Raw genomic sequence first — 22808 nt, 5'->3', positions numbered from 1 at the left:
TTGGGTTTTATTCTGCTTATGAAGATTTAAAAGTATAGACTAAGGAATAAGAGAACCCATGGTTAATATTAAATTTTTTTGGTACCAAACCCGAAAACTCACAAAAACCATTAGAGAAATGAGATAACTCACTCTTTAATATATATTTTTTTTAAAACATTCATCTAATGTTGAATAAAATTTATTTTAAGAGTAAAAAAAATTTTAATTTAATATTTCACTTTTAATAAAGAGTAAATTCTCCAAATTAGTTTACAAAATTCACTAAGAGTCTAGTAAATTAATTTTTGATATGTTCTCGACTTTATCAAATGTTGAACACTTTGATTCAGTTAATGATTTATATTATAATGGTATTAACATTTTTTCGTTTAACGATATCGTTTCATCGTTCTCTTTTCATCATCTACTACCACTTGGCACTAGCATTAGAGGCTTAAAAATTGCTCTATTCTTTGTGGAAATTGACTAAGTGATAGAAGAAGGTTGTTTCGCGGTTCTTCATAATACGTAAAGAAACATGAGATTTTGAAACAAAAGGAATGTGTTGATAAGGAGTCAGAAGACTAACGTAAGAGGAACTTAGGAAGTGTTGAGATTTCAAGTTTTATTGAAAATATTTAAGTGGATTCATTTTTTAAGTTGACGGTAGCAAGTTGGGGAAGAGGAGCTAGAAACGATAGTGACAGAGGCTATCAGTAGAAAATAGTGGAACAAGATGAGAAAAGATAATGGATAAAAGTTAACACAGTCATGATAGAAACTAAATTAAAGTATTTAATTAAAGTCGGAGAACGAACAAGTATATTTAAAAATTAATTTCATAGATTCATTTATCCAATATTCACCATCTCATTAAATAATTTGATGGTTTATTCTTTTAATAAATTTTAGTCAGTAATTAATAATGTGTTATTAGTTTTTTCTAACTTCAACAAATTTATTTAAAAATTTTGTACCAATTTACTTGACACTTACAATTTCATGGATTAATTTAAGAGTTTATTTATTTAATAAATTTTAATTAATAATTAAAAATACGTTAAAAAAATGGGTTACTTATTATTTTTCATACTTGCCTTCCATTTTAAAGATACATGTAAAAAGGGTACTTGATTTTGGAACGCCTCCAGAAGTTTACATTCACAGGGTAAATTGGATCGTCTTGATTCCCATGATGAAAATATCTGATTTGATTCAAAGTCAACAATGATGACAAATCCGAATAATCATATCAAAGCCAATAAAACCCCATTACACATTAATTCAAACTTCGTCATGGGAGTGGAGCTGGTGGTGGTCTCAGTCCAAGAACCACTTTGCAATTTCAGCATATTCGCATGCGTTACCAGTTCTACAAGTTGCCCGTAACGAATCTAAGCCCTGCATTGAAGATCCATTATATCCAACGGCAATGTGTTACTTTGGCTCTGCACGTTTGGACAGTAAGAACGTTTAGGTACAGAGAGACAATCAGAATAGTGTTGGGATCAAACATCGTACCGTAGATTGTAGACATTCTTGCTGCTGATGCTGAACTGACATTTGCTCATTAATTTATTTCAATTTGCAGACAAATGACAATGTTTTACACACGAGTCATAGATTGGCTTCAAATATTATATGATTTTCTTAAAGTCAATTTAAAATAATAATAATTTTAAATATCTAAAAATAAAAATATACAAAATGAATTTCTTTATAATAAATATTTAAAATAAAAATTTCTATTTTTAAGAAATGAAAATTAAATTTAAATACTGATGTTAATATACTTTTTTTTATTATACATAATGACTAAGTTTTTATAGTTATTTTTTTTTTACTTTTAGTTCAAGAAAAAAAAAACTAAATATTTTCTTTTGTGCAAAAAATCCCAAAAATATATAAATTGATAGGAAAATACTTAGAGTACTGCTTAAGAAATAAAGAGTTGAAAGTTTTTGTCAAAATATAAAATAAAATTTATTTTCATAAATTTTAATGCACTTAAATGTATTTTTAAGAAAAATTCTTTATCATCAATTTCTTAACCGGCTGCTAGCAAGACGCAAATTAATATACTAAAAATGTAACTAGTGCAATGTAATTCTGGAGCAATTCTGCACTTTCATGGCGCAATTACTGCTTATTTGAAAACATATATTATCAAGAAGTAATAGTAATTTTTTTAAAAATATCTTTGGTCTAGATGGTGTACCTGGGTTTTGTTTTGTTGGGTTTACCCCGTTTATTAAAAAAACAGAAAACTCTTAAAAAATTGCAATAAAAAAGTAATTATTTAAAATAAATAAATACAGTAATGCAGACAATATATTTAAATAAACACCTTAATTAAATACTTATTTGACACTTTATAGATTTATTATTAATAAAAAATATACCAAAAAATCAAATGAAGATTTGATTAAAAAAAAGCAATTGAAAATATTATATTACACTAATTCAACAGCTGATTTTGCATCACAACTAAAAGCAAGAAAATTAAATTTTAAAGTGTATACTTTACATTATCAAAAGATTCCTTGTGCAAGTTTTGCTAAGCCCCCATAACCGGTCCTGACTTACAATGTGGCACAATTTTAAACTTCTCTAATTGCCCGAGTAATGTATTTTCCTTATTTAAATCATTAAAATTAGTCTTTTATATATATATATATATTGCAATTATTTTAAATGATGACATAATTCATGAAATATTTCATCGACCACTATACTGTCAGTATATTATAATTTTTTTATTATTAGTGTCGTATAATTACTAATATACAATTTTATTGAGATAGAATTTAAATTAATATATTAATAAATTAACTTATTAGTATAATACTTAGAATAAATATATTATATTCATATAATAGGTTAATTTTGTCAGCTAAATATTACGCCAAAGGAGACAATTCTCATAGTTAACACCTTTTGTCTATAAATGAATAATATTTTTTACAGTGTATTCATCGTTACGATTTCTCATAATAATGAAGTCTTTTTTTTTTCAATGGAATTCTCTCTCCCTGAAAATACTCTATTTATAAGCAATAATAATATTAGTGTTATAAAATAGGGTATTATTTTAGTGGTACTGTGTTGTGTATGCTTCTGAGGCAAAAGTTGTGTGACAGCGATTACCAACAAAATCTCTTTCACTCTTTTTAAGTAACCTTTTCAAAGTTCTTTCAGATGTTCTGTTGAATGCTTTATATTACTAAGTTGAGAATGGATTCTAATATAATGGGCTTTATCGAGCATAGGGATTAACTTTATCTTTGCGTTTGTGATAACATACTCAATATGTCTCTGTTCTCTTTTGACTCCTCTATCTGCTGGAATCCCGTTCCAAAGTACACTATATTTGTGTGCCAATGTAGTATCTAAAATCCCACAATGTTGTTATTTCTCTCATCATTGCAAGAGGGTAGTGCCAATGATCCATGAAAAGTCTAAGCTAGAGTTTATTTTTCTTCTACGTATATACTACTTATTTTCATCTATAAAATATTTAAGATTCCTAGTGTTTAAAACATCATTAACGACATCATATAAAATATTTTTATTAATTTTCTCCTTTTCAAAATTTGATCAAGAACTGCTATGTGCTTTGGCTCCACTGGGTTCCATGTAACGTGATGTCTTTGATAGTTTCTTGCCCAAAGTCAATGAAACGTTTATAGTGCAAAACTCATTAGGGTTATACGAAGTATTTTTTGACAGAAAATACTAATTATAGTAAACCATTATGACTTACATCTCTATCTCTAATTATTTTTATAAAAATAAAAATAACTGGATAATTTAGTTAAAAAAAACTTCTTGTTTAAAATTTATCAGTGATGCATACATAATACATTTAACTCGTACGCTTGTGACTAGTCTAACAATATATGAAATGACAAGTTTAAATGCAAGTTATGTTATCATTAAGCAGTGATATATTTTTAAAAATTTTATAGGAATTAAAATTCATTAAAAATTGAAAGATTAAAACAAAATTTAATCATATTTATAAAAACTAAAGACATTGTATCTTAAATGATAAAAGTAGAAAACGTACTCTAACACATTCATCTTTATTTCTTCTTCTTCTTTTTTTCTTTTCTAAAACTAGAAAAGTGTGAAGATGTTGCTATGTTGTAATATTTTTTAGCGTAGAAATAATGTTACCTTATATTTTTATTTCACTACCTCAGCAAATTTAATGCTATGTCTTTAACTGAATTGTTGTGTAGTATGAGTGTATCAGCAAAGAGTAGAATTAGTAAACCACATATGGGGTGAGGATTGTAGCATAGGAAATTAGGGCTGAGAATAAGATCCAATTCAGAACGGACCCATATGGTATTATAGGGTTTTCATGAATCATGCATAGTAGCCTGACCCATATGGTATTATGGGGTTTTCATGCACAATCTGTGACCCACATGGCATTAAAAGTGAGGAATGGGCTAAGAGTAAGATGGATTGGCTATGATGGCAGTCTTAAGCTTGAAAGAAGAGTAAAATTCAAAGCTTCACTTTGATGTGTTTGGTACTCTAAAAGAAGTTCTACCCTACTCTTCCAACAAATAAAGTGAAAGGTCTAAATCTTATATTCTTTGCCACTCTCCACAAGCAAAGCCAATCGACAAAAATTCAACTTTAAAAAGATAAGCCACAACTTTTTTGCATATCAATTCGATTTTCCCTTTTCAGTCATAATTTCACACCAACAACTCTGTTTTTCAACGAATTTGGTGAAAAGAAGAAAAGAGGGACATGGTTTCACAAACCAATTCCACAGAAAATTTAATGATCAGTGTTTTTTTTTTTTTTTTTCTGTGTGTATATATATATCCAAACAAAACCAAAACACAGATTCTCTACCCTTTTTGAATATATTCATTTTTGCTCCTAACAATAAACACATTGGATATTGTTAACCATATAGGAACTAACACATAAACAGAAGGACTAAGATGACTATTTGAGACATAGAATTCTCATGCTTGACCAAAGCAAGTATGTAATGTGCTGGACAAATATATTTTAAAGAGAAAATGAAAAACCAACTCAACCGAGTCATCTTTGAGTTTTCCAGCAGATTATGTAATAATATTGTCCAAAACTAAGATTCAACATTTTCATCAGAGTTTCTGTGTTTTTTGGCTGAAAATTTCAAGAAAGTAACACAAACTTTCAAGAAAAGATTGAGAGACAAGAACTTGGAACTTACACGTTACTTGGCCATTGAATTCTCTCGGAGACTAAAAGAATGAAGTAAATTGTTAGAAGCAAGATCATGACAAAAAGAACGAATTAACTTGTTAGTAGGAAGAGAAAGATCATGGAAGATACTTTGAGTTAGGGGGAATGAAGCCTGGTCCGAGATCATTCTCATTTTCAAGGGTGATGCTCTTTGCTTCAGAAGAATGGTCTCGAACCAGACACCATTCCCCTCAACTCCTTCATATGTCTGTGTGGAAAAAAAAAAAAAGTGGGAGAGAAAGAGTTGATTTGAGAGAGAGGCAGAGAGGACTGTTTGATTTTGATTTGGCCATGCATTGTTTTTCATGGGCCCTTATATACGTGAAGATGAGGAATGTGTGGGTCAGAAAACGGTGTGTCCCACTTGCTATGGCTCCCCCATCTTGTCAAGCTTTTCACACAGATTTTAAGTATGTATTTAAGAATATTTCACCTTGTTTTTTGGTTCCGATGATCCATGTAAAAATTTTATCCTCCCTTGGGGAAGAGATTTTTCCTCCTTTCCTTTTGTTTCTGTTTTTGTTTTCTTTTGTTTTCTGTTTACTTTTGTTTTTCCACTTTTTGTGAGGGAGAGGGAAATAAGTGGAGTCTTCGACATCCTTAAATGATTGTTCACTTTCATTGTTATTAGTCATTCCGTGTTTACATTAGTGCCGAAGTTACATAGATCTTAACTGTTATTTTTGAAAACTAAATCGTACTAATTATGTCTTGGAAAATGAAAGAATAGGTTAATATGGTCTATTTTCCTTATTGATGGTAAATGGTTTCAAATCAATAAAAGTTTGGTGGATTAGTGATGCAAAAGTAAACAAATCTTTTAGCATCTGTTAAAGGGCTAGCAAAGTTCTCTTTAAGTCTTACCTGCCTTGCCAATCTCTTACCAAACAACACCGCCAAGTCCTATCACATACGTTGCTAGCTTATTCTTAATTGGCTAGAAGACTTAATAGTTAATACTTAATACCATATACACAACTCTAGCTGTTACATTTGACATCAGTAGGTCCGTCTAAGTTTAGATTATCTCAAACTATTCCTGGTCAAACTTAGGTAGAATTACATGCACATTTTTGCAAAATTATGACAGCAGGGACCGTGCTCCACAAATTGTGCTGATGGAGCCAGTTATGTAAGTGTGTATTTAATGGTGACTGTGGTTTTGTACATTGTTACACCTTTTTCTTTTCGTGCGTTATTATTTATTTATTTATCCAGAGAAACAGGATGGAGTTTCTTACTATAGAGTTGATGCTGTCAGAGTGACTTAAGCAGTGAGTAGTAAAAGTGATACAACACAAATTGAAATTATTGTGTATTGAGATGGGTGTTTAAAGGAGTTCTCTTTTGCTTTCCACTTAGAAAAAAGGGTAAATGAAGGGATGAATAGTTACTTTCATTGATGAATGCTTCTTCCAAATGACGTCAATCCAAGCTTTAAATAGAAATAAATCCTGCTCGTCCTATTTATAGCTCAAGCGGAGGTAGTGGTAACTGATAGTGGACACTAAAATAGAACATTTTTTTGAAAAATTACGGAAAAGTGGGGGCAAAAAAGTTAAGGTAGTTATGGGCAGAGTGTTGAACCATGAGCATTGTATTTGATAGACACAAATAACTTGCCATAATAGATGGGGGTGTTATAATTGCTTGAGATAATTTCAGCATCTAATTCCATCAAGCACTAAACAAGTGTAAGTGTTCTGGGGGCACTAATGTGGCGAAAAAGGTAACAACATGCACCTACGCAAAGTATCGCATTCACATAAGCCCAAAAATGATTCAGAGTGAAGAAGAGCTTGTAACTCAACAGAGTTGACCTAGTAGTTAAGTAGCACTGTAGGAGTGCTCCCTACGTTGACTATTAACGTTCAAACCAGCACCTAGAATTGAATTATAATATGTCACACTTGCACTACCCAAAAACTGGTCCAAGGAATGAAAAAGGAACGAAACAGTTGGGGGGGGGGGGGGGTGTAAGTTATGAACTAAGGGAATGTAATGATACAACCAATCACTAGCATGACAATAAAATAAAATAAACACTAAAATCATTGCAACATGCACATTCATATTATTGAAGACTTGATGATGATTTGTCCTCTTCAAAGTGTGGGACTATGTGGGAAATATAACACTTAAGTGGAGAATAACAAACGATAAAGCCAGGCACAAGGAAACAAGTAGAATAACAGATGATGCGGGGGAAGATACTAGAAGGAAATTACTTCACATGCAAAAAGTAATAATGAAAGGACGATAGTAACATGTCGATGGAAGTTGAGAAGGACAAAGGCCCCTCAAATTTCAACACCAAGAAATTGGTTATTCTCTTTCACAACTCATAACATAGGAAATAAACCTTGTGTTTTTCAGCTACCCTCCATTAAATACAATGCTAAATCCTCTTATATTGTGAAAGAAGGCTCATTCTTTTACTCCTTTCACTCTCACCCATCCCTTTCTTGTAGATACCCGAGATCATGAGATCATGTGGACTCATCGCTCTAGAGTGGAGACCAAGTCAGAAGGATCTAATTCTCTATCCACTCCGGATACAATGCAACACTATCTTAATACATATATGGAATTTAGATTAAAAGGAACCCCCCAATACTTATATGTAGTTTTATGTTTGTTTTTTTTTTGTTAATATTTAACTCTTATAATTTATTCTTTAAAGATCACCTGTTTTTATTAAAAAGATAAAATAAATTATATAAATAGTGTAATAATTAAAATAAAGCATAATGATAAAAAAAAAAAAGAAAAAATAACTCAAAAATAGTATCATATTTTTATAAAAATTAAGATCTTAACGGAACGAGTTGGTACTGTGCAGGTGGATACAGTAGTAACTTGGAAAGGGATAGTAATGGGAATTTAGATTGATTTTTTTTAATTATGTGAATTTAAAGGAGGATTTCTATTAAAATATTAAAGGATAAGATTAAATAATAATAATAATAATAATAATAATAATAATAATAAATTATAAAATTAGATGCTAGTAGTATATGAAAAAAACACTGAACAGTTTTCTGTTTTTAAAAATAAAATATAGTAATTGAAATGACCTCCCAAATGATGGACCTCCCAAACGATGGAATGATCCTATTCCTTATAGAATCATTATTTCATGCCACTAAACTATGAAGTTGTAACTTGTAGTCCATTTCGATAATAGTCACTAGATTTTCCTAGTACTAAATATACAACTATAAAAGCATAACTTACTTTTAGTTCGTGAGTTCTTCAGCTCTAAGGCTATTTTCTTGAACAGAAATTCCGAATGAAACAAGGGTTAGCATCATTTACCATACGCTTCTAGCCTTCCACAAACTAAACTACCTAATTATGGAAGCAGCATCCCTTTTGACCAGCAGTATTGCTTTTAGAAATGGGATATGTTTCGTTCAAAAGGGTCTCTCTTTTGCCGTGTAAAAACAAAACCATCAAAACAATAGACATTTAATTGTTTGTGTTTTCTACCCGAACGACTAGCATTGATGCCCCACCCAAATGCAGCAAGCATTAGGTTCCTTCAGCCTAGCTATACATTCTTCCTGTTGCATTATGGGCTCGGTAAGCAAATGTCACTTTTGCCACTGAAAGGAAATGACCATCTAACCCTAATTTTGAACTCTTGGAAAATACAAAAAAGACTAAACATATATTACATTATAGGTAATTTTCACTTGTATGTTAACTTGTCTATTCTTACTCAAACTTCTTCAGTGACACTATTATTTTAACATAAACAAGGTTCCATCATGTTGCCAATAGTGTTTATAGAATCCCACAAAATTGGAGGTTACAATCATAGCTATGGCACTATCTTTTCTTTTCCTACCCTACTATTAAAACCCCACATAGCATTGTTAATAAGAGAAAAAGTAGCCAAAAGATTGCAAGAATGAAGCATGATTACTCTGTTAATCGAACAGCGTTATTTGATGATGACTTCAAACCGTCTGATCCCGGACTTCAGGCAGACAAACAAATGCTTAAATAGCTCTTATGAGCAACAAGATTTCCTTTTACAAATAAGTTTAAATAAATTACAAATAAACATTTTCACTACTTACACAATGCACACAGCAGCAAGTGCTTGTAAGTTAAAGGAAACAAAGTGAACAACATGCTTGTTGCGAGAAACAAGACCCCGGTCCCAAGATACATATAAATTAGAAAAAATGAGAAACTAGTCTCACTGAAAGCTTGACTGGCTGGAAATCTCAATGTCCTCTTGTCCAGTTAGTTTATTCACATTAATTTCTTCAATTTGGTTGGTCTTGCTTTCCAGGTCACATAAGGCATTGTCATCGTTCACATCACTCCTATCATAGTTGTTGGTCTTCAGTGTCTGATGCTTTCTCTGAGTAGAAGCTCCTTTCTCCTTGTGCCCGTCAGATAAATTAACACCACCAATGTTGCTCTTTCGCCGGCCCAGTTTTGGAGATTTTGCACGCGTTGGTGGTAGCTGGCCCAAACACGATACTCAACTTTTGTCATGCACAGAAGTTGAAGAATATGTCTACATGTTACATGTATAACTAGATCTTTTATAATTATAATGTGTTGTTCTTCAGTTACCGTTGATAAAATTTGCTTTGAGATCTTAACATGAACTCTACATTATTTTTGGATGATATAACTGATCCTCATACATGATATTATAAAAGTATAAGAACAGTACAAACCTTCTTCAATTCAACCTTAGGTGGAGGCCCCTCATGGTAAAAGCTTGGCATAGGGTTTGCTTTAAACGTTAAACTCTTTCTTAGCTGCTTGATAGCTTCCTCCATCTCTTCCTTAAATGTTTAGAAGTTGATAATGGAATTGAAATGAGAAAACTAATTTATGAGCTTACAAGGAAGAAAAAAGTAACCGTGGCAATGTGTTCCTGGTTTTGAAAATACTTGAAAAAGTGGTGTGTACCTTGGTCCTTGCTTCACTTTGACTCTTCTCAGCTTCCATTGCTTGGTGCTTTTCCTCTAATTTTGAATAGAACTATCGAAGGGCCCATGCGCCAATCAATTTGAGGTAGAAAAAGTGAAAAACATATTCAAACAAAACTAACTAATAAACAGGTCATTACCTCCTTCCTTTTTTCTGCACGTTCAGTGGACCGGAACACAGGAGCAGAAGCAACAGTTGCCCTGGACTTGATTGACTGAAGAGAAGTTTCAGTTCTTTAAATGGTCAAGGAATAATATCAATTTCAAATTCTAAAAGGAAGTAGATGAATCACTTCCAAAAGTAAGAAAAACATAAGTTGATAATTTGACTCTTCAACTGAAACACTTAAGAGGATACATAGAAACAACTGAACAAGAATCGTCCTCATCAGGATGCTTCTTGTTATCAGGTTGCAATGGCTTTCTTGAAACCAAAGGAGCTTTCAACTGCAAGGTGCAAGCAGACAAAACAAAAGCTTCAAGACTAACTGCGAATAAATAGTAATAAGACAAAATTATCCACAAAATGTTTAGCAATGAATTAGACAAGTCAAATTTAATTTCATTAAATTGCAATTTTGTAGCAGTTATAAGATGGTTATGTTAGCAATCTGCATAACCTCTTAATGGGGTAGGCATCAAAAGTTTGGGCTATCTTGTTTGGAACTTGGGATATCTAAAACTTCAAAGCTTTTCTTCCCTGACAATATACTTTTGGAAGACTAATAAATGGTTTTCTTTCAACCTTCCACAAATATAACAAAATTCAACATCAGCATATTACCTGATTCTGTTTAACCATATTGGGAGATAGCACGTTTTTTTTATTTAAAAATTTTCTCTCGTTATTGCCCTTGCTATCTTCTTCAAAAGCAGGACGTGTTCCAACAGAAGCACGCTTCTCAGTTGCAAGGGAAAATGGCTGTGGAACTGTGGGCTTGATTTGGACACTACCTGTGCCCCTGCTATGGAGATTTCCAACAGCAGGTCTTGATCCATGCTTCACAGTATCTCGCTGCTTGTGATTACCCCTTATTTTGTGGGATTTTAAACTTTTCTCACTGAGGACACCCTCGAAATCTGAGGTTAACTTCTCCTCACTTTTCTTAATGTTAGAGATATCAGAGGCCTTAACAGATATTTCTGTTGTACATTCCTTCACCTCATATTCCTTTGTGCTCTCCTCTGAACTATGATGTTCAGTAGTTTCATTGATTTGCTCATAAGACTCTGTAATATTGTGATGATCACTTCCAGTTTCATGACCTAAATCATGGGAAATACCATCGGAATAAACTACAACACGATCTGGCTCCTTGATGATACAAATATCCGTATCTTCTATTCCCATTGCACTATAGCAAAGAAATGTCAGAACTAAATTGATTTGATTGAAATGCCACAAATCATCAGCATAGTTTGTTATACAGTTCTGTACAGATTGACAAAAACATAAGATAAAAATTGTACAAGCTTTCACAAATAAATACATAAATGATTGAATGGGTGAGGTTTGGATTTACATATTTTTGGATAGAAAGATAAGAAAATATAACCCCAAAAAAAATCTGCACTTAGCCTGATACAAAGAATCTCTCTAAACAAATTACTCAATTGTCTACAGTTGAATTTTTAAGGTTGAAATAGATATTATAGAATGCTTCCGAAAGGATATAAAGATATAATTTGATTAATAACTACTTGTTATTAGAAATTTTACTAAAATGATTCAACAAAATAGTACTGAATAAAATTACAATTGGCTGTATTATATATAAAAGCTTCCTTCATTGAACCACTAAAATAAGAACTTTATTTACATCAAAGGTATTACAGTTGTGAAAAAAAAGAAGAAAAATGCAGAATAAAAAAGTTGTAAGAAAATGATGTTCTAAAAGTTCTACCATGAAATCTATAATCTATTATTATCCATTTCTTTGTACCTACTGTTTTGAGATTTATCTAGGTGCTACTATTGTTGAAACTATTGTTTTCTGCCAGAAAACTTCCATTTTAACTTTGCAAACTTCACTGATTGTGTGTGCTATCTTCTCCTAAGCCCTAGCTATATTCTGAGACACACATATATAAACACTGTTACAACAAGCATGCCTAAATGTACTTACAAATTGAATAAACTCGAGGCAACATAAGAATATTCTCTAGAAATCATAATAATCGTGTTCAAACAAAAAGTGAAACCAAGAGGCAAAAGATTATTAAAAAAACTAAAGTAATAAGAATGACAAATTTTGTAAGGAATCATGTGTGAATTATTGAACATAAATCATAAGGAATAGAATCAGTTGTCTACCTAATTCAAGGCCTAAAAGCACTCGAAAGAAAAACTAAAAGATGCAAAAGGAAAGCATTCAAATTGATTGGCAGGTGTCTCCAATCAATCGTTAGACTAATAATTCAAAATCAACAACTCAACTATATCCAAAACAAGACATCATATATCAGAGAAAAAAGATGGTTGTTAAGAAGGAGAATGGGTAGAGCTCTGCATCGCAGGGAAATTCACATTTTTTAAAAGTATAGCCAAGTAGATCATCTCAAGGAAAACATGTTATGTGGTTTGAACAAATACAAACACATCTAATTTTCTCAACCTTCAAAATCAATGAAGAAAATACATATGGTTGGTTACCGACAAATTCAATCTAAAACATAAATCGCACACAGTGAAGAGCTTCTAACCTCTTTACTCTATATTTTAAGTTTAAACAAAAATTTCAAGGTGCAAATCCGAACGGATACACTGTTGTTCCAAAACTGGATCCAACCACGCAAAAGCTATAAGTGAAAAATGCTTCCCAGGAACCCAAAAGGAAAAAACCTTTGAAACATTAACACTTTCCAATAGAAAAACAAGAACAAAAATGGATTTCAAATTTCAACATGCAAACAGATTTCCCATAAACCAAAACAAAACCCCATTGCAAAAATCAACCAAAAGGGTCAATGACCCAGAAAATAAAAAAAAATAAAAAAAAATAAAAGCAATAATTGAACGCGTCAGTAATTTTAGCAATTAAAAAAAAAAGCACAGACACAGAAGCAACGATTTTAAGGGATCTCAGAAAGAAAGAATGTGCATTTTGATCATAGAAATGGAAAGGGAGAGTGGGAGAATGACTCACATTTTGAGTTGGATCTGGAAACAAATAATGGAACTGTGTGAGTTGTGTTTGAGTTTTGAGTTTGTGTTTGGAGTTTTGTTCTGTACTTTGTTGTGTTGTAGCGCGTTTTATATGTGCCTCGTCGGTCACACGCCGTTTCTTAACGGTGTTAAATTGCAAATAATTCTTTTGCTATAATAAAGAATTACAAATAATCCTTTTCTTAAGCCACTTGATACAAATATAAGACAAATCCTTTAAATAAAATTAAATTATTCTGCCAAATACCCTCTTTTTCCCTTTTCCTTTTCTTTATAATTGGCCCTTCTGTTTTTGTCTTTACAATTGGATATTACTGTCTTGATACATGATTGCATGTTTTGGCTTGTCTTTTCTTTTTATTACTGGTTGTAACAAAATACTTGTGCAAAATCTTTTTTCAGAATCATTAGTCATCTAACTTAGGAATCAATCCTTTTCAAATGTAACTGATTGAGTTTAGAGTTAAGACTTATTGGTAGAATCAAGATGAGAAGTATAGAGCATAAATCAAACAATAGTAAATTTGGAAAGTCCAAACACACGTTTAATAGGTGTATATAAAAAATTCTTCAATAATCAATACAGATTTGAATATCTTGTTGTTCCTCCTAAATAAAAACGTTATTATCGACTTTAAGTATTTTCTTTTTCAGTTGGTTAAATTCCATATAAACAACATGGATAGGAGTGACAAAGGATCTAATTCCTTTTAATACTTTCCACATAGTTTCTATTAAGTATTAAATGAGTATATATTCTATTAAAGAGTGGTGTCATGAGTAATAAAAACTTCCATTCTAACTATCAAGAGTTTTATTTAATTATCACCTCACCCGAATATTAGCCTTTTATTTACATTTGTGAAAATACCAAGTCAAAGAACAAAACAAAGTAATGGCACTTTTTTTTCAATTTTTTAAAGTATTCATCCAATAAAATAAACTGCATGAAAACAAAAATCTCTTGAACAAGTCATTGACGAGTGAAAAAACTAACATGTTCTTGTTAAAAATAATGTAAAAAATTTAAATTTATTTATTTTTATTTAAGAGCATTTTATTTCTAGTTCTTGTTTAGCATTTTTTGTTAAGTAGTGTGTTTTATGTAGTCACTTTTATTACGTTATTATTTCTTATTTAAGAAACCATATCTCATTACAACAAACGGGCCCCACACAAATTAAATAATAGAGCTCAAATTATAGAAAAACTGACTGACCAAAAAAATAAATGATAGAAAAACAGAGGTTCTATAGACACAAATGAAATAAAATATGACAGGTAGGACAAAACATAAGGAAATGCTTAATTATAAAGGTTTCTTTTAGATACTTAAGTTATATGTCACTGGTAATTCATTACAATAGATAAGACCAAAAGGTTAAAATTTTCTAAAATTATATTATTAGAGAAAAGTTACTGAATTTATATAAAATTAAAAATATATATATCTCTCAATATGTTAAGGTAAATTAAGTAACTTACTCAAATATCACTATTAACATTGTTTTGACATTAATTTACTACTACATATTATTGAAAGATAGTGTATAAAAAAATTTATAAATCAAATTTAAAATGTAATTAGATAATTAGGAGTTGTTATAATCTCATTCAACATGGAGAAAATACTAATTGATTTTGTCTGTTTTAGTTGTATATTCACACATACTTATTTCAATTGTATCTCAGTAAGCAAAAGTGTCTCTCTCAGTCCAGCTAAGTACGCTTGCATATCTCAATATACTAATTAAAGGCCCAAACCTTTCTTATATTGACAGCTTTACAATAATTAGCATATCTTAAGACTCATTCATGGTGACCAGTGAGGATAACCAAATCATGATGCTAATGTCTTTGCAGAAAAGCAATTAGAGAAAAGACATCCCATCTAAACCATTGCTTAGACCCTATCCTTGACTGTTCCTCCTTAACCCCTCGATAAATGCCCAACACCCTCTTCTAATTTATTATATCATAAATAATTCATTCAAAGCCCAGTCCACGTCCATATTAACCATGCAATACTCTCTAGCTTAGGTCTGAATTTTCAACTTAAAGGCGTTACTCTTTATATTTGAGCTTTACTTTTAGTAGAGTTTTTGAATTTTGTCTCCAGTCATAAATCATTTACATCTTATTTAATGTCTAATGTATATAACAAACACGAACTTTGAATTTCACCCATATAGACTTTTTTTCCCAAACATTCCGAACTTCAGGACCTGTCTGTTTCTTAGTTTAATAAACGATACCAGAAATACAAAAGATGTTAGGTGGCAATGATATTTTTTTACATTCGTGAAACAGAGTCCAGACAAAACCAATCACACCCTAAATGAATGCATTAAAAGGAGCAAAGCTTTCCTAGGAAGTGCATGCTTATTGAAAAGTATAGAGGGCATGACAAGAAGTGTCTATCATGTTCTGGCCAGTCAATTCTGTGGTTAGCATTGCATTTTCGTTGAGGGCATAGCAAAGCTTTCCCAGGAAATGAGTGCATTAATTTCTTTGAATATTAAAAATTTACATTATTAAAAAAGAAAATGATGTCCGCAAAAAATTGCAATTCATTTTTGTCTTGCAACCAATTTAAACATATTGAAATAAAATGAGTAAATATATATTTCAGCACAAGTATCTAAGAGGTTATTTGAGAGTTCAAACGGCTTTACCATATTTTTATTTTGACAAGTCATTATAATACATAAACAGTAATAAGTTCTGAACAAATATGCTTAATAACCTTAAATAATATATAGCCTACATTGAAAGCAATTGTTTATAAAGTCAAATAAGTTGTATTAAAAAAAAAAAAAAAGAACAAAACTTGATTGTTATTCTTGAAGTGCTTTTGATGTTTTTCAATCAAAATTAAAATTTCATCTAACCGTATTTAATGTTATCACGGGTTAAGAAAACATTAATTTAAAATGAAAAATAACTTCAAAAATAGCTAAAAAATTATACTTATGTTTTGTCCATTGTAAAAGTCAGTGGTTTGAGAGTTACAACTCAGCTGGTGTATTTTCTTGAATCTCTCCACAGCTTAAGCATAGAGATGGCCAAGAGCAAAACTGCACCCTAAGCACGCTAACTTTAATCTGCATCCTAGATTCAATTCCTTCCTTCTTCTAGGACAAGCACTTGCAAAACCCTCAACTTCATTCCCCCACTCTAAGGATCCATAAAAAGGCTACTCCAACTACCCAACTAAAATATTTGCATTTTTTCTCATTTTCTAATCACTTTTATTTATTATTTCAGCTATTGTAATCATAGGTGGGATTTTGAAACGCAATGTGTGGATAATTGAGAAAAGTAAGATGTCTTTTCTCAGAACGCAAAGTGGTCCAACAAGTAAGATATTAAAATGCTCTTTTGGTTGGGGTATATGCAACTGGATTCTATAATTTCAGTAGTTCCTTTGTCTTTTGTGCAGTCTGGTGAAGTAAAATTCACTGCTGTGAGTCCTTCCATAGGCAGTAATCATGTTACTCCTCTAAAAAGTGTTCCTTATAGACCCATTTTTCATATCGGATGGTTCAAGGTCCACCTCTCACTTTGACAGACAAAAGGAGGTATATCTAAAATTTAAACTTATATAATCATTAAGCTGAACAGAAGGAAATTACATGTCCTTGTTCTACAACTTTAGTCCACACAAACTCACTACAGAAGATGTTACTGACTGGACAATTTGGCTAGCGAGAGTGCCAATACTTTTACACCATTTGACATGTCCTGAATGGTGGCAAACTCTTCAGGCTTGTGGCTGTACCCTGCAAAAGCAAGAGCAAGAATATGGATAAAACCATTTCTCTATAAAGCTGTAAGGAAAAAATACATATTTTTGCTTATTATTATTCAACTTCATCAAACTGGAAACTGGAAGCCACGTCCACTTGCATGTGAATATATAGCAACAAGGTGATGCAATGGAGGCTTTCCGTCCTTGCTGTCCCCAAACCCCTATAGACTCAACTTTATGATTTAACTTTTAGTTTAATAGTTTAAGTATTATTGGGACAGGATCAGGTTAGAGTTCAAGCTTCATATCTGTATCTTCAAATCCACCCCTGCCCTTCATTTTACATGTTGGGAAAATCCAACCCTGAACTCAGTCAAATTGAGTCCCCCACCCCCTCTCAACATTGAGGAGGGATAGAATGAGTAATTTTTCCATGTCTACTTCAACACCAAAAAAGAATTATGCAATGTTTCTTAATTCTAAGTTCATTAATTGGATGGCTACTTACATAAGATTAGCGCTCTACTTTTCAATCACTGTTGATGCTTTAATTAAAGTTTAAATTTATTATAAAATGCACAAAATCTGCATTTTGTTCCCTTTCTTCGGGGTTTTTATTGCACAAATGATTCTGAAAGTGGTATCAGGTTAAAACACATAGCACCAAAAAAAAAAAAATTAATACCTTTGTAACATGGAATGAAAATCATGCCCATTGGAGACAACCTGCAATTATATAATGTACATGAGCAGCATATATTCAATTCACCTGAGAGCAAACCACTGTATGGTTTCTTGTAACAACAATATCATTAGATTAAACTTTGACAATGAAGGTCTTTTTAGCTTGTCAGAATGTTTTGAAGCATTAAAATTAAAGGGTATGGTGGAAAAGGATGAAACGAGAGAGAGGAGGCTGTCAAGAATATTCTTCTGAAGGTAGGATAGTGGAATGATGCAAAGTGTCCAAAAAAGAAAACACTAAACACCTATTCATCGTAATAATAAGGTCAAGAACCAGTGTAATACTACAAGTACAGAGACCAGCCAAAAAAGTCCACATGACAAGACTCCTAACATAATAAGAATCTCAATATTCTATAAAGATTAAAATATATACAATTAATGTGAAAGTCAAAATTGTGAGAAAATGCCAAATTTGGTGGGTGCAAAAAGATACTCAGCCCATTCACTAGCATGCTAAAAAAAAAGCTTTCTTCCTCCTTAATTTTACTTTCCACCCATTCCTCACCATTTTTATTTTTTTTCACTTTTTTCAGTCAAGGTTTAGTCCTTGAATAAATAGAAAGAAGTCAAATATATTTCAATAGTGCATTATCCCCACTTCATGAGAACTAGAGAACCTTATCTAAATTAATGCTTTTCTTGCCTAGATCCTATCCTCACATTTAAACATTTGAAAATTTAAGAATGGATCTTTTGGGGGCACTTCATAAGGAACCAATATCTGTTTATGTAAAACCATCTGTCACCTCTCTCTCTCCAGCAGTACCTGGCCATAAACAATGAATCATGATAGGCTCTACTAATCATCAACTTGCTCGTCAAGTTTAGTTCTTTTGTTGTAGCTTCTACCGCCCTGATGATTGCTCCATCAGAGAGGGCTGGTGGATCTTGGTTGATGACATGAAACTCAGAGAGCTTGACACCTCGGGTTTTTGTTATTTTTATTGCTGATTGGTGGATTTTCTCAACCACTTGGTTTCTTCTTTCCTCATCAATGTCTCTTGTATCTGACAACACGAATAATTACAATATAAATATTTATATGAAGTACAAACAAATATATAATACTAGTAACCGGAATTATCCACAGGTAGAGAGGGAACAAATTAAACAATTATCTGTAATGAACATAAAGAAACAACTGCATGGTAAAACCACTTTAAATCAAACATTGTAATTGAAGGATGCCAAGTGAAACTGAAGTTGTCTCGTAAATACATACCAATTTCCATGTGAGATTTGCTAGGGATGCTGTTGATTGCTCCAGGATGCAGTTCCAGGATACCTTGTAAAACAAAAGGGGTTTGTTTAAATGAAAGTTATAGATTGATTGAAGTACTTCAATAATAACTTACCGACAGTCCCAACAGTATCAATTGATCCAGATTCCAACACGTGTTTCTCAACAGCCAGGGCTAATTCAGAGGCTGCTAGACCAGCATCATTTCTGCTCCAAATGATTTATCATTTATAAATTGTATTTACAGCATTAAAGTTTATTAAGAAATTTCAATTTCAACAAGTAAACTAGAAAATATAACGGAATTAAAAAATAATATGCTACTATTCTTTCACTCAAAGTCATGAAATATCTTGAATAACATTAAAAAAAAAAGAAAAGAACAAAGATCTGAAAACTGTAGAAAGAGGTGTTAACAGTTCAAGGTACTACCACAACAGCAAAGGATAAGGATGCAATACAACAAAAGAAAAGAATGCCTGTTTTAAGATGGCAGCCACCTGTTAGGCATAAGGACGGCGCCCGCATGGCCACCGTTGCCTTCAAATTCAACCCTTAGGCTTGCTGGAGCTGCAATGGCAGTAACTATGCCTATGGATATACCTGCATCATGAAACATATTACATCTGATCATTGAAGTTATGGCTATGCAAATATTATGTTAGCCCCCAAAGATGTGTACCTTCATCTTCCAGAATAGGTCCTTGTTCTATATGCAGTTCTACAAAAGCAGAATATGTTCCTTTCTTTGAAAATACACTGGATAAATCATTTTCATCTTTTGCATAACCAGCAGATTTTGCAGCATCTAAGAAGGATACGTTTTGACTGTCAGTGGTTGTCTTTAAAGCATTTGCAAGATTCTCACTCCCGGCCAATAAGCGGCTGCACAAAGTAACAAATGATGAAACTTAAAGTAGAATACAGGATCCAACTTAGTTGATCAGAAATTGTATAATACCACAAGTTTAGAGGATAAAAATGAATTATTGATTTATTGACAAACATAGCCACAAGTAGGAGTCCTATTCTGAGACAGTATAACTTCAGTTTCTGACCTTCCCAAGCAACTTATCCCAAAGCGTGTCGGTTCTTCTGATGTGAAAGAGATGACTTCCAAAGGTCTTTTAGGCTTAAAACCAGACCTGTGAAGGTGTTAATCAATAACAAAAAATTACTACTCCTTACAGAAGTTGATAGTGACTGTGACTGGACACTGTAAATCACATCTTTGGGAATTTAGACCTATCTATCTACACACACAAGAATTAATTACCATTGGAAATTTGGAACTTCTCATTTCTATATAATTGTATACATTGATACCACGTTATTTTCCAGAGTATTCTGACTGCATACCTTATTGCGTTGTTCCTAAAATGGTTTAGACCTATAATATGTTTGTTAAACATCAAGCCATCAACAACACAACAGTCTGTTGATACTGCTTTAGTCAAACTTCAAGTCATCAAACTTGACAAATTCTTGCACTAGAGGTATATTTTACAATAACTTATTGAATAGAAATATAAGCTAGCTTTGTCTTGATTCACTATCTCTGAGGCCTTAATGTTCAAAAGTAATGTAACAAGAGACATAAATATCTTCATTTTCACTGGGCTAAACTGCTATATTTATATCCCAAGTTCTTTATTTGAAATAACTTGTGCAGAAACAAATGCCAAACATTGGAAATACATTAAGAGTACAAGGTGCTGAACTTCCAAGCTTGCTCTCTGATTATCAGAAGATAGATAACAATTAAAATTTTTGTCTTCTGAATATTCAATTAAGTCCAACATCAGCAATAATAAGAAAAGTCAAAAACCTTTTCAGGACATTGATGGCTTCAATGGCACCTAAAACACCGACAACTCCATCATACTTTCCAGAGTACGGTATAGCATCAATGTGCGAACCTGTTGCAACTGCACCAAGCCCGGGTTCTTTTCCATCCCTTCATCAAGCAAGCAAAGATAATGCGGTAAGTGTAGTTAGTAAATTACAGGCACACTTTAACTAAGATAAGGAAGATTCTGATGTTAATATGAGCTTGAAGACCCAGTCAATGACAAATTGACAGGAATTTATATATCAGGGAGTGGCAATTATAAAATGTAAATATTGAGTCAGAAATTTGTGGATAATCTTTTGTTGGGAAAGCTTGTGAGGAACAAACAGACACTCACCAACGACCAAATATGTTACCAACGGCATCCTCTCTCACTGACAGACCAGAAAGTTCCATCAGGTTTTTCACATACCTACAGATAGAAGACAAGAGTGAAGTCTATAAAGGCAGACATCTTGCATTCAAATAGTAATAAGGTCAAGCACACATTTGTAGCAGATTGAATAGTTTATTTACAGGTGATGCTATGCACCATAAGTTCACTTTTGCATCTATGCATTGTTACATGAACACTAGTCTTTTGCACAAAACCACAAGTCTTACAGCTCTACACACTAATGGCCTCTTTAGTTTCTTAAAGGGCTATCCACACAGCATTTGCTTTCATTTACCAATTGATCGATCCGTACATGCACATGCATCCATTTTATGATATTTTGCTATATAAATAGTAAGTGCCAGAAAAGACAGCATCATATGGCATATGATGTGAGAAGTTGTGGGCTTGACAATTTGACATGAGCATTGAGCACAGTTTCCTGCTCAGTCTTCTTTTCATCCTTGTCATCATAATAAAATTCACAAATATATAAACTTTATTCACACATACATATACATACCTGCGAGCTAAAACATCCTTCTGAGTATACAAGACCCTGGTTACCGACGGAGCAGGTGAGTCAGAAAATGCTGCGAGCTCGTCAATCTAAGAGCAAGAATGTACGGTACTTAAAAGTGTCAGGAAACAATCATCGCAACCCAAAAACAAAAAACACGCCATAACCCAGTCACAGAATTTCCGTGACATGATGGAATAACAGTGACAATAATTGAGCACCTGGTTCTGCAGACCCTGAGCATCAACGGAGAGTGAAGCGGCTTGGAAAGAGTGAGGCTCGTGGATTGTGTAACCAGAGAATTGTTCCATGGTGGCTGTGATGGAAGAAGGGTCATCGTGTTCATGTTGATGAGCTGAAACTGCAGAGAAGGAGATGCTGAAAAAGAGTAGCACTACAGAGGGAACCATTTTTGAGGTAGTGTTGTTCCCATCATCAGCCACTCGCCACTCATCACCAGCAATTATAGATTCCTTTGCACGTGTTTTGTTCCTTCACGTGCAACCATCACTTTACTAGTACTATAATGCATTCCATGAAAAAAAGTTCTTGCAAGAGACAAAACAATATTATTTTATTACCCACCAAACAAAACCTATCAACTTTGAATTTTGGAAGTTAATTAAATTTGAAAATAGATTGATGAACAATATATATATATATATATATATATATATATATATATAACTTTATTGCTGAATAAAAGTTAGTAATTTAGATTAAGAATCAGCTATAAGTAGCTCCAAACGCTAAGAAAAATCAAATACATATTACTTAATGTTTTAATCATTTAAAAATAATTTTAACAACTTACTTTCTTTCATTTTTATTTATTTAAAAGACATTTACCTTAAATTACAAAGTATTTTGAAAATACCCAAAGATAAAAAAAATTTGTTGGTTTTGTTTTATACACATTTTATCGATTAATATTATTTATTTGTCTTTCTTCTT

At 32.2% G+C, this 22808-nt stretch overlaps 2 protein-coding genes across 6 annotated transcripts; both read right to left on the bottom strand.

Annotated features, from left to right (window-relative positions):
• Positions 1-9188: 9188 nt before the first annotated feature.
• Positions 9189-13423, bottom strand: LOC113872159 (protein WVD2-like 3). 5 transcript variants are annotated; one of them, XM_027509476.1, is made up of 8 exons: positions 13349-13415; positions 12150-12296; positions 10987-11557; positions 10561-10649; positions 10343-10436; positions 10183-10254; positions 9945-10055; positions 9189-9724 (listed from the first exon to the last, which is right to left on the bottom strand). In XM_027509476.1, exons 3-8 carry the CDS (start codon positions 11551-11553, stop codon positions 9452-9454), a joined length of 1206 nt encoding a protein of 401 aa, XP_027365277.1. In that variant the 5' UTR covers positions 11554-11557; positions 12150-12296; positions 13349-13415; the 3' UTR covers positions 9189-9451. The 5 variants fall into 5 exon arrangements, with proteins under 5 accessions (XP_027365277.1, XP_027365276.1, XP_027365278.1 ...); XM_027509475.1 differs by lacking the exon at positions 12150-12296 and having other exon boundaries at positions 13349-13423; XM_027509477.1 differs by lacking the exon at positions 12150-12296 and having other exon boundaries at positions 9194-9724; positions 9960-10055; positions 13349-13423.
• Positions 13424-16756: 3333 nt separating this feature from the next.
• On the bottom strand, positions 16757-22285 carry LOC113871156 (ureidoglycolate hydrolase). Its single transcript, XM_027508012.1, has 12 exons — positions 22076-22285; positions 21858-21943; positions 21296-21370; positions 20935-21063; positions 20165-20251; positions 19789-19991; positions 19607-19709; positions 19222-19313; positions 19089-19151; positions 18633-18873; positions 17805-17845; positions 16757-17150 (listed from the first exon to the last, which is right to left on the bottom strand). Exons 1-12 carry the CDS (start codon positions 22262-22264, stop codon positions 17053-17055), a joined length of 1407 nt encoding a protein of 468 aa, XP_027363813.1. The 5' UTR covers positions 22265-22285; the 3' UTR covers positions 16757-17052.
• Positions 22286-22808: the final 523 nt, after the last annotated feature.

The sequence above is a fragment of the Abrus precatorius genome, unplaced genomic scaffold (assembly GCF_003935025.1).
Source record: "Abrus precatorius isolate BTA unplaced genomic scaffold, Abrus_2018 Scaffold7, whole genome shotgun sequence".
Classification (NCBI taxonomy): Eukaryota; Viridiplantae; Streptophyta; class Magnoliopsida; order Fabales; family Fabaceae; genus Abrus; species Abrus precatorius.
Note: the sequence above shows the minus strand (reverse complement) of the source record. Positions and strands in the feature narration are given on the sequence as shown.

What these genes read in the sequence shown, in the direction of transcription:
- LOC113872159 (XM_027509475.1), bottom strand. Translation starts at nt 11,553, where the DNA reads ATGGGAATAGAAGATACGGATATTTGTATCATCAAGGAGCCAGATCGT. An exon ending in ATATGGTTAAACAGAATCAG is followed by an intron (nt 10,650 to 10,986) that starts GTAATATGCTGA and finishes TGCACCTTGCAG; the next exon opens with TTGAAAGCTCCTTTGGTTTC. An exon ending in GTGCAGAAAAAAGGAAGGAG is followed by an intron (nt 10,255 to 10,342) that starts GTAATGACCTGT and finishes GCCCTTCGATAG; the next exon opens with TTCTATTCAAAATTAGAGGA.
- LOC113871156 (XM_027508012.1), bottom strand. Translation starts at nt 22,264, where the DNA reads ATGGTTCCCTCTGTAGTGCTACTCTTTTTCAGCATCTCCTTCTCTGCA. An exon ending in GCCGTCCTTATGCCTAACAG is followed by an intron (nt 19,314 to 19,606) that starts GTGGCTGCCATC and finishes CATTTGGAGCAG; the next exon opens with AAATGATGCTGGTCTAGCAG. An exon ending in GATTCATTGTTTATGGCCAG is followed by an intron (nt 17,846 to 18,632) that starts GTACTGCTGGAG and finishes ATATAATTGCAG; the next exon opens with GTTGTCTCCAATGGGCATGA.